The sequence below is a fragment of the Chrysoperla carnea genome, chromosome 5, assembly GCF_905475395.1.
Source record: "Chrysoperla carnea chromosome 5, inChrCarn1.1, whole genome shotgun sequence".
In the NCBI taxonomy this organism is placed as follows: domain Eukaryota; kingdom Metazoa; phylum Arthropoda; class Insecta; order Neuroptera; family Chrysopidae; genus Chrysoperla; species Chrysoperla carnea.
This window is the reverse complement of record NC_058341.1, coordinates 64,568,590-64,581,309: the sequence shown is the minus strand read 5'-3', so window position 1 is coordinate 64,581,309 and position 12,720 is coordinate 64,568,590. Positions and strand designations below refer to the sequence as shown.

General features: G+C 29.6%; 1 protein-coding gene across 1 annotated transcript; it reads right to left on the bottom strand.

The window, feature by feature from the left end:
• Positions 1–10,729: 10,729 nt before the first annotated feature.
• Positions 10,730–12,321, bottom strand: LOC123300747. Its single transcript, XM_044883391.1, has one exon. The coding sequence runs from the start codon at positions 12,217–12,219 to the stop codon at positions 11,068–11,070; it is 1,152 nt and encodes a 383-aa protein (XP_044739326.1). The 5' UTR covers positions 12,220–12,321; the 3' UTR covers positions 10,730–11,067.
• Positions 12,322–12,720: the final 399 nt, after the last annotated feature.

The following is a 12,720-nucleotide window of genomic DNA, read 5'->3' as shown; positions in this document are numbered from 1 at the left end:
ATACTTTGTTATAATTTAAAAAAAAATATTGATTATAAAATACAACAAATAGGTCAAATAATTATTAATTTATCCGTAAAATTTGTATTTTAATTATTATTTTTATTTGTATTTACAGTGTTAGTTAGTGCTCCGTGCCAAAACACAGTTTTTCTGTCATGAAAGCTAATTTCTATAATAAGTAGACGGATTAAATATACATTTGAAAACTGTCGAGTTGAATGAAACCTTTTGCGTCCAGAGCCTCGTTGGATCAATAAAAAAATTGTCCCAATGAGAGTTTATTTATCCCTACTTTTATCCTGTTTAGCTATTTACAGAATGGTTTGATTACATAATGGTTTTCGGAGTCGGTAATTAGATTTCTGATAAGAAAATGGATAAAAAAACCTTTTAACAAAAAAAACCGACTTCAAAAGAAAAACTTTTCCAAAACAAAATAATATGCACTAAAAAGAAAAAAAATAACGATAATATAATGTAATTAAAATTATTGTTATTTTTGGAGTCGGTGTCAGCCAAAGAAACAACTCTGAGACAGAACAGTTTGCTACATTAGCTTGGCTGACACCGCCTCCACAAAAAACAATAATTTTAACTACATTATATTGTCGTTATTTTTTTACTTTTTAGTGCATATTATTTCGTTTTGGAAAAGTTTTTCTTTTGAAGTCGTTTTCCTTTTTGTTAAAATTTTTTTTTATCTTGTGATTTTTAGTGAATCTGAAGTACACTAACAAATTTTTCACTAAAAAAAAGAATCATCGAAATCGGTTGGCAGGATATTGAGTTATTCGTTCTCTTGTGGTGCATACTTAATGCAAATTTAAGACTTATATGATTTTATCATGTATGTCATTGTCAGAAGTGGGTCAAAATGAAATGGAACCACACGGAAAGCACCAGCTTTCAAATAGATAAAGAATTATCAAAATCGGTTCACCCAGTCGAAAGTTCTGAGGTTACACACATAAAAAAAAATACAGTCGCATTGATAACCTCCTACTTTTTTGATTGAAGTCGGTTAAAAAGTAAAAATAGGTCCTTTCATTTGATTCTTTAAGTATAATAATGGGAGAGTTAGGCCAAAAAACTTGAATTTACTAAAGCTGATCATTTGAGCATTGCCTAGGTAGTTGTGTACACACATACTGCGGTCAGTCAAGCGAACGATAGAACAAGGGTCAGATGTATGATATCGAAACGGTTATGATTTCCATTATCATAATCGTTTCGATAGCAAATATCTGACCCCTGTTCTATGGGTCGCTTGACTGACCGCAGTATTTGTGTGTACACAACTACTATAACCAATCCTCGACTGATTAGCTTTAATAAATTCAATGAATTTTTTTTGGCCTGGCTCTTAATCCATAATTTGGCACTTGACCGATTTATATTTTGAAATATTAAACAACATAATTATAGAAATAAAAAGCATAAACTATCAAATAAAAAATTTATGTTGAACTTATATAAAATTAATTTTTTAGGTGTGCATTAATTTGTAGCGTGCAACTTCTTAAAAAAACTGTGTTGAAATTGTTAGGTAATAATAGTTTATTACCATAGGATTTATGTTCAAAAATAACTTTATTTGATATCTAAATTTTTATAAAAAGCCCCGAGGACGGTTATTAATAACCTCCATGTAACCAACGAGACAACAACGTAGTTTCACCTTTGAAAATTCACTACTGGAATTGCCAACAGAGTGAGAACCACGTCTCAAAGTAGATTGGCAAGGATAATAAATGCCGAGGCCTGGTCATAATACGCATGTCTTAATATACAAAACAATATCCTGGCGCGTATTTAAAATAAGATTATACCACTTTTAAATAAAGTTAAAACAGTATATTTTGAACAAATTACTATTTTACCATTAAAAAAATTTTTTTTCATAGAATTTAAACATAATTATTTAACAATGTTACTCGTTTGAACATTAAAACAAAATAAATTTTATTTATTTATTTTAAGCACATGTGAATGTGAAATATAAACACATTATTGAAGCAGCTGATTCCGGTCATACAATCATGCGCATTGAATACCAGGCCTCCAAAATGGTGTTTTCTCTGTCAGCTGTTTGAATATTGTATTTTCATCTTTGTTAATCTACTCTGTGACGCCAAAATATACATACTTGGTATACACTGGGCTTATCTATTTAAAATATATGATCTAAGAGTTTCACCCTTTCCTTTTTTTAAGATTAATTTAAACAATTTATAATCTAAATTAATATGTATAATTTACCAAAATTTTCGGATAAAAGTCAGAAAACTCAACTATTTGTTTTGCATTAAAATTTGTTTTTTGGTGTAGTTAGATAACCACTCCATCACAAGCAGGTCCCTTGAGTTACCTTAACCTCGCCTCACGCCTGTTTTGTAGGCCGCAATCTACCTGCTCTTTCGGATGCATGTTATTATAGTTGTTACTCTCGATTTACCGTGTCATTCAAAGTACGTTTACTATGTTTGTTAGTGGAATTAAGTAAGGATCTTTTTGTTATTGAAGACGAAGGTTTGTGCTTTATTTATTAGTATTTAATGTTAACGTTTCTATAATTATAATAAATATTTGTGATTCATATTTGCTGTTAAAAAAGGTAACTTTTTTTCATTAAATTGATCAAACTCAATCCTTTTTGTTTATGAAACCCTTTTTACTCGGTAAAATTTTGTGTAACAGGGCAGCTTAAGTATTCTATAACATGTTTATGAAAACAATCTTGCGAAAACTTGCGATTTTTCTTTTAAGACAAAGATAAGGATAGAGATTAAGATAGCTTAAGTCAAAAGTCAAAAAAAGGTGCAAGCAGTTTTCCATTGAAAATTTGTAACTCATAATTCCAAAATCACCTTAAGTGGAAACATATACAAGCATAGATAAAAAAAAGGGGTTCAGAAGCAAAAAAAAATTGAAGAAGAAAATGAAATGATTGGATTTGAAAACGAATATGACTAAATAAATTCTTTTTATTATTGGCAAATAAACTGTATTTTCTCACCTAAATAGTCTTTTGAATCAATTTTCAGCATAAAAATCCCTTCATTTTATTTTGTCCGGAAAGGTATAAATACTTCATTATGCCACGGCTTCACATGGGAAAAGTATATTTCATGTCGGTGTTCTAACTATACAACTCTTCATTAAATATACTTGTTACGATCTTGCGTAAAACAGTAAACAAACCCGGGTTTTAAGCGTCTTAGCCGTCTTGGATGACGAGTGTCTGTGTTATTGTTTTACATCTAATATATATTACAATAGTAAAAGTTTGTGAGGATGGAAGCCTGGATCTTTGTTACTCTTTCACGCAGAAACTACTGAACGAATTTGGATAAAATTCGAAACACAATAGTTTGTTTTAACCTGGATTAACACAAAGCATACTTTTTATCCCGATAGTATGTTTCCGTGGGGAAATCATTGTTGACCCCTTTTTGGTACCTTATAATATTTAACAGCAACTTACAATAATTCCACGACAATTTAAAATTATTTAACCTATTGAAAGTGATATTATCAGTGAGTATCGTGGGCTACATTTTATTTCCAAAAAATTAGGGTTCTGTACCAAAAAATTAAAATCCATAACAAAAGGGAGGATAAGTGAGATCAAGGAAAGTTAGAGCTATAACACGATAGTCTTTGTTTTTGGAATTGAAATTGTCCAGCAAAGCGGCGGGCAAGTATCTGCTCGTAATTCTATATATTTATCAATGGTATGATATTTTTATTATGAAACTAAAATGTTACATTTATTTCAAATCTTTGTGTACTTTATATATGTTCAAAAATCCGGATTATTCGTACAGCTATGAATGATTATCGCGTTCGACTAGTCAAAACCCCCTTTAATTGTTATCGACTGCTAGTCTTACTTTCGTTTTTTTCATTTCAATTTTTTTCCTTTAGATAAAAAAATTATACAAAAATTAATTGATTTACTACCTTTTAATTGATTTATATGCAAGTATCTCCAGTTTTTATTTAAAAATAATTTGCTAGTAACTATCTATAGAAATCTATTTGCGTCAATTTTTGGGATATTCCGGAAACAAGTCGACAATATTAATACTTTATTTTAAAGTTTATGAGTTGAGGAAGTTTTTTCTGAAATAAACCGGGCCTTGTTAGCCTACATATCTGACCATGTGATGATTTGTGGTATGTTCTTGTGTTTTATTGTAGTCAATAAGTCATTATCTGTTAGATTCAGCTCCGTTATATGCTTCACGTGCAAAAGTGTCTGTACCGCTAGCTGGATTTTGCAACAAAATGTAAACCGTATGGAAAAAACATTGCTTTAACTCGAGAACCCAGCATTTTCGGACTATAGTTTGTATGTTCGCTAATAAGCTCTAATTTTAGCCCTTCCAAGTAGCTATCGACTTACAAAACACACTTTTTTATATTTAAATTCTAAATAACACGGTGGGATAATAGTAGAGTTAATAAATTATGGCTAACAGCTCGTTTTGTAGTCATAAATAATAACTTAAAGCAAAAGTTGAAAGTTTGATGGGGGGCATTGCTTTGACACCAGATTGGACCTACTTCTCCAGGTTGCTTAAATAGGCAATTAAGATCCTAAAAATAAATAGATAGAATAACACTTTAAATCAGAAAGTTGATGATATTCATAAAAAATCTAAAATTTTATATTGAAAATATTTTTTCAAAATTTTCCTTTCGGAGGAAATGCGACTTAAAAAGGAAAATAAAGAAGACCAGCTCGATCCGTGCGGAATTCTGCTCCCGTAGTTTCCGTAACCCGTGGCTACCCCGCACCTGTAACTAAAAACAATAGACAACAAATTTCGTAGAAAAGTGGTGAAAAAAAATCAAAAGCTCTTAAATTAATATTACTAGGAGAACATGCATGAAAAATAGTAATTATATCTTTAGAGTATTAGGAGAGTATCTGTAAAAACTAACATGTTTGCCTACTAATCTTTTGAGTATTATATGTTTAGAGTATTAAGAGAGCATCTGTCAAAACTAAAATTTTTGCCTAATAAACTTACTATTTAAATTTATGATATTTTTTCGTTAAAGTTATTTGTCTAGCATGTTTATCCCTAAGCGGTACTTTTTTAGACCGTGAGTATATTTTTCGTCAAACCTAGACATAACTAGCTTGAAAACGAGAGATGAATCATAGAATTTAATAAAGGAATAAAGAAGACAAGGGTAGAACAGAAAAAAAATTGCTAGAGTTATTATATATAGGATTCGCCGGTGTTAATATCTTTTCAACACAGGTAAATATTCAAGATATTTTAGAGATAAAGGTCAAATGACCTTGAAACTATAATTTCATGTCATAGTCATGGGAACAGACTAGCGTCCTTTATTATTATCTTTCTCTGACTAGCGTTTTTTCTTTCGATTAAATGCATTAATGATTTATTTTTAACTCGCATTTCCTCCGAAAACTTTTCGATTTTTTGAAAAATTTTATAGAATATTTATTCAAAAGTTAAAATAGTCCAAAAAAGCGGGCAAGTACCTGACTGCCTGGAAAAATTTTTCCTACCTAAAATAATCTAGCCTTTGCACTTCACTGAATCCAAATATAGAGGAATTTACTTATAAACTACCTTCAATTCCGAAATTGGCTAGGGTCAGTCAAAATTTAGCTAAGTCTACGATTTTGTAATCAGGTTATGTTCATAGAGCTTTAATTATCTATCCTAAAATATCTAACAGTTCTTTATTAAACAGGCGCGCTGAAATGATCCGTCAGAATACATAAACTATAAATACAGTAATTAAAATAATATTGACAAGTTTTTTTAACCTTTAAATTTACATGCATAGTGAAAGCCTTTTCTAACGTCACAATCTGTTTTTTGCTACAACGCTATATATCTTATACTATTTTTCTTTATCGCATAGTCTTGTCTGTTGTTTTCTATCCACACGATATTTTCCTTATTCATTTTTTCAAATTCTGACGGTCTAAAAATGTATCGCTTAGGAAAAAACTTTGGTCATTATGTAATCTGTATATTACATCTGTAATAAAATTTCCTATAAATAACAAAAGCTTAAAATTGCCATTCATATCTATTTATTAGAAGTAAGGCTATCTATTTATGAGTGTTGATAAGCATGCTATTATTGGGATAATTGAGATTGAAATCAATTTCATTTTTATTCCTTTTCTTTTAATTAATTTAATTTTATTAATTTTAATTAATTCGTAGTGTCTGTTTGCCTGCTTGCCTGCTGGAAAAACTTTGAGTCCATTTTTAACCTTTTTTCCGTGATCCAATCGAGCTTAAACTATGCAAGCAGACTCGTGGTGATATATTTTGGATTTTTCAAAATTTTAATGATTAGAAAAGGCGTATATTAAAAACTTGGTTTTAATGGGTTAATTTGTTACATCCTTTTTTTCAATATAAATTATTTGCTTGTCTTCTATGACAAAGAAATAATAAAATAAAGTGGAAGCGTTCATTTAAAAAAAAATTGCTTGAATTGAATAAAGATTATTATTATTATTATTAATATAATGTCTATGTATTCCAAGCAATATTTATTCCCTTTAGAAAAGAAAAAGATCCTTTATTTTATACTTTGTAATTGATTGGACTGGAAAGTGTTTATTTGATAAAAAACGTAAAAAATGGAAATAATATTTATTACTTTCGTTCAAAAATTATTTTTGTATTTTATCATTGTTTCTGTTAAATATATATAAGAGAAGAAACTGGGTGACTGATCTATCAACGCACAGCTAAAACCGCTGGGCCTAGAAGCATGAAATTTTGTAAAATAAGAGAGACATAAATGTGCACTAAGAGGTTAATTTTTGGAAACTCATCCCCTAAGGATTAGAAAGAGATTTAAAAGTGGTTTAAATCAAAACTTTACTGTATGAGTATTTTCAAAAAAATTATTCAAATTTTTGTATTATAGAGTACCTTTATGCCAAACTTTGTCAATTTTGAAGTTAAAAATGTAAAAATTTAGAAACTGACATATGTGCTTATGGTTCTGAGACGAAAGTTTTATGCAGCACTTTTTTCATGAAAATTTTTTCTTAAGGTGTTAAATAAGGGGTGAAAGTTTATATGAACCATTGTGATTTTTTAAGTACTTACATCGAAGATACCCAGCGAAGTCAGTGAGTAACTGCTAGTAAAATATTTTAGACGGAATATATTCAACCAAAGAAATTAAAAATAAATTTCAAATGATTAGGAATTATTGTATTTTATGGTACCACAAACGAGAATAGGTGCGAATTGACAAATATTATACGTGACAACGTTCAAATAAATTTTCAATTAATGCTACTTTTACATTAGAGTAATTTTATAATTATTGGATAGTCGTTTACATCAGGGCTTCTTAAACTTTTGTAATTCACGACCCCATTTATGATTGCGAGTTTCTTGACGACCCCATACAAATATAAAAGAAAAATAAATAAATATTTTTTGATGATTTATTTATTAGGTAACAATATACATATACATATGAAAATATATGTAAGTTATTAATTTATTGAATAAATAACGAGATTGTATTTAATCCTGAAAGGAATATATTGACAAAATTATATAAAGGAATTACACTAAATTTACAAACAAAAACATACCTGAAAGGAATAAATTAAATTACAACGTTATTTAATAGAATGTCCACTAATAAACGTTTATGATTCTAACACAATATAAATTATAAAAATCTTTAGTTCAGGTATGTCAATTGAAACAAAAGTAAACAATTATATCACTATGGAAGTGATAATAATTTACACCTTCCCCCCCGAAGTCATTTTTTGCGAAGTAAAAGGTGACAGCTTACTGCTATGAAAATAATTTGATTCACTTCTTTTCTTGCCACAATCAACTTCATAAAACGAAGATGAAATCCGGCTTAATATTTTAAAAGGCCCAAGGCGAACTTTGTCCATTTTATTGCGATTTAATTTGTTCCCATTCTCTACGTACACAAGATCTCCAATTTCAAATTGAAAAGTTGTTCGATTTTTGTCAACTCTTTTTTTATTTTCCATAAAACTTCTGGATGAATTAATGAAAGCTTGCTGGCGGTCTTCAGCTAAATCACTAGGTGGTTCATATATTGGCGAAATGTTTGATTTCTTGCCTAGGAGCAGATATTGTGGCTCATAGTTAGTAGAGCTATGAATCGTTGAGTTATAATTTTCAACACATTCAGCAGCAATCGTAGGCCATGCTCGTTTATCTCCATCAATAATTTTACACCTAATTCTATTAACTAGAGTTTGATTTAAACGTTCGTTGAGACCATTTGAACTTGCACAATCTATGCTTGTAAAAACAAGTTGGATACCTCTTCTATTTAGGTAATTTTTGAGTTCTACGGAATTTAGTCCAGTATATTGATCGGCAAGAATTAACTTTATTTTATTATTTTTAGCGATCGGATGTATAAGATTTATAAAATCTTTTGCGCATTGGCTTTTTGTAGTAGAAATCCAAGCATACCTGCTAAAATGATCCACTAGTATGTGCATAAATTTCTTTATAGACTTATTTCCGGCAAAACCACCCACTGTATCTATGGACAATATTTCATAGGGTTCTGTTGCAGGTCCAATTCTTGACAATTTTCCAATCAATCTTCCTCGGCGAGTTTTACTTTGCCTACATGTCACACAGCCTTTACAAAAGTCAATGATAAGTTTATCTAAATTTTTGAAATAGTAGTGTTGTCGTATTTTGTTTCTCATTTGTGCAACACCAATGTGACCATAGTGATTGTGCAACTTGTTAATTATTTCAAGGCCTAACTTTTCCGATACAAAAATCCGCTTTCTTCCTTTTAACATCTTAAATATAATATCGTGTCTACGCTCAGTTCCCTTTGCAGTTGTAAGTTCTCTTTGATTTTCATATTGATCCCTCTTTATTTCAGACAATTCTATTAAATTGACCACTTGAATGACATCTTCATTTTCGAAATATTCTAAAACTGGTTGCCGTGATAGTAAATCAGCGATAATATTTTCTTTTCCTTTTTTATATATTATCTGGAAATTAAATTGTGACAAGTAGTGGACCAGATCGCCAAGAATCTCATCAGTTCGTGACTTTGTTCTTAAATTTTCCAATGGTTTATGGTCACTACAAACGAAAAACTTTCGTCCAATAAGATAGTATTTCCAGTATTTAATGGCTTCTTTTATCGCCTTGCATTCTAAATGAATCGTTTCCATTTTCTTTTCTCTTTCTGACAGTTTTCTAGAAAAATAAGCTACAGGGTGTAATAGACCATCTGACTGTGGTTGCCTCAAAGTCGCTCCAAGTCCTTTTTGACTAGCGTCTGTGTCAATGTAAACATCTTTTTCGACATCATAAATTGATAAAATTGGACGGGAACACAGATATTCTTTGATCATGGAGAAGCTGCGTTCACATTCTTCCGTCCAAATAAATTCAGTATTTTTTCTCAGCAATCTGTGAAGGGGCTCAAATTTTTGAGCACTATGATCGATATATTTTATAAAGTAATTTATTGTTCCTAGAACACTTCGAACCCCAGATTTATCTGTAGGTCTTTTCAAATTTTTTATTGCCTTTAAATTTTCTTGTGCTGGTGATATTTTATTTTCTTCAATGTAATGGCCAAGATACTTAACCGCTTGGGCTGCAAATTTACACTTTTCGAGCTTTAATTTAAATCCTTCTTCTCCTATTACTTCAAGAAATCTTGAGATATGTTGCATGTGATCTTTCCAATTGCGTGAGAAAATAAGACAGTCATCCATGTAGTTGACGCAAAACTCATCTAGGTTATTTCGTCTTATAATATTTGAAAGTATGCGTTGAAAGATTGCAGGAGCATTTTTCAATCCAAAAGGTAATACTTTGAACATAAATTTCCCGTACTTTGTAACGAAAGAAGTTTTCTCACGGTCCTTTTCTTTTAACCTAATACACCAAAAAGCGGAGTTTATATCAACAACAGTAAAGTATTTACATTTCGAAACTTTTTCCGTTATATCATTTATTGTTGGAAATGGGTAGCACTCTGGGATAGTTATTTTATTTAAGTTTCTAAAATCGATGCAAAGCCTTGATTTTCTTCCATCTTCTTTTTTATATGCGAGTGTTACCGGTGATGCGAACGGTGAATCAGATTCCTCTATTAGATCGGATGCTAGTAACTTCTGTACTTGATCTTTGATTTCACGTTCATCTGGTATAGAACATTTATAAGGGCGGGCCGTAACATATTCATCTCTCATTAACTTTATTTCGGCCTCTCTAGACTTTACTTTACCGACATCAAATTTATTTTTGGCAAAAATTTTCTTGTGATTTTCAATAATATTTAAAAGTTCTACTTTTTTTTCATATCCATCTATGTGATCTAATTTAGGTTTGAACTGATTTTCATTAGTTTCTTCTTGATGGTAAATTCTAATATTTTCAGTGTTTTTCTCTTCTTTTTCATTTTCATTGATTTTACCTTCTTTATTAAAATTTTTAACATCTTTATTATCTTCTTTCTTTACATCTCTATTATCTTCTTTATTGACATCTTTATTATCTTCTTTCTTTACATCTATATTATCTTCTTTCTTTACATTTTCTTTATCTTCTTTATTTTCATTTGTAATTATTTTGTTAGAAATTTCACAAGATTTCTTCTGATTTTGATTACTTCTTATTTGGAGCATCTCATCATTTTTAGGTTTTTGGTATATGTTTAAATTCTCGTCTTGAATTAGTTTAAATTTTTTAATAGCATCTAAACCTAGTAACAGGTCATAAGAAAATTCTGAATTTTTAACTACAAAAGTATTCAAATTGTTTGTAATATTTCCAATTTTAAGCTTTATGTTTGCCCGGGCCGAACTAAAATTGAAACCATTAATTGTCTTGAATGCAGTGTTATGCTTTAACAAACTTGTTTTTAATACATCTACAACTCTTTGATTAATTAGACTCACGTTAGATCCTGAGTCATACACTGCTTTTATTTTCATTTTATCATCAATAATTACGTTTACATGAATTAATGGAATCAAATTATCCGGGCTCTCTAGTTTAAAGAATTTTGGTCAATTTCCATTTTCATCATTTCAGCCTCATTTTCTGAATCAGATTTCGTTTCAATTAAATTAGATTCTTTTTTCTGAGCGTACAGTATTTTATTTCGGCATTCGTTAGAGGGATGAAATCGATTTTTCCAACCAAGAGCTTCACACATGTAGCATGGTTTTTTCAAGGGTATATCAATTTGTTTCTTTTTAGTCGATTCTCCTAATTTTGTTTTTTCATGCCGATTATCATATGGTTTATTTTCTTTCGAACGTTTATTATATTGACCATCTAGCTTTCGGAGTTCATTGTATAATTTTTTTATAGTGTTAATGTCTTCGCGATCTAGCTCATCTTGAACTTGAGATGGTAAACCCATTACAATCAAGTTTATTCTGGAACTCATAGTACTATCACTTTCTACTTCTAAACATAAATTTTCTTTTGTTAAAGCGTAATCGATCAATGAGCCGCCTAAGTATTTATAGGTATATGCTTTTCTGACAGCTGTCCAACCTTTGTCAATAAAAATGGAAAAAAATGAATTTCGCCATTCAGACCAATTAGTTAGACCAAATTTTTTCAAATTTCCTTCATACCAGTGTTTGGCCGATCCAGCGACAAAAAATCGTAAAGCTTCAATCATCTGGGTACCACTTTTTATTTTATTTCGGTCACATTCACTTTCAAATTTAGAAAACCACTCAGAAGGGTTTTGTGTTTTGTCATATTTATCAAGAACAAACTTCTTTTCTATATTTTGCAATTTTATCTCATCTTTGTCATTTAATTTTAATTCTAATTCCTTGATTCTTTTAATTAAAAAATTTTCTTCTTGGAGTTTTTCACTCACATCAAAAAAAACTACAGATTCCTGTAACGGATAGTTTTTGTAGCTAAGGTTTCCATCTTCATCAAAATATTCTTTTTTCAAATCCTCATCTAATTTAATGCCAATTTTTCGGAAACCATTAATCGGTTTAATAGCAGCAATTGCACTTTTAATGGTGGTTTTTGATGATAATACCTTATGTTCATATAAATTTTTATGTTCATCTGGTAAGCTAAACCATAACCGCTTATCTTCGGATAGTCCAGCTAATTCAAAATATTCATCGCTTCTTCTTATTAAGTGGACAAACAATTTTTCCATCTTAAATGATTGTAATTTAATTTGTAAGTTATTAATTTATTGAATAAATAACGAGATTGTATTTAATCCTGAAAGGAATATATTGACAAAATTATATAAAGGAATTACACTAAATTTACAAACAAAAACATACCTGAAAGGAATAAATTAAATTACAACGTTATTTAATAGAATGTCCACTAATAAACGTTTATGATTCTAACACAATATAAATTATAAAAATCTTTAGTTCAGGTATGTCAATTGAAACAAAAGTAAACAATTATATCACTATGGAAGTGATAATAATTTACATATATAAATTAAGAATTCGTTTTGAAACATACAAAAATCTAAAATTAAAAATTGCAGAAAAAATTATAAAATTGTATTTATTATAGTTTCAAAAATAAAAGTTGATTCTGACCGTCTTAATTCTCTCGAATATATTCAAGTAGTTGCGTGGTAAGTATTAAATTAAAGTATAAGTTAAAAATTTAATGAGATGGATGTGCCTGTTTT

Coding starts and splice junctions, on each gene's coding strand:
- LOC123300747 (XM_044883391.1), bottom strand. CDS start 12,219: ATGGAAAAATTGTTTGTCCACTTAATAAGAAGAAGCGATGAATATTTT.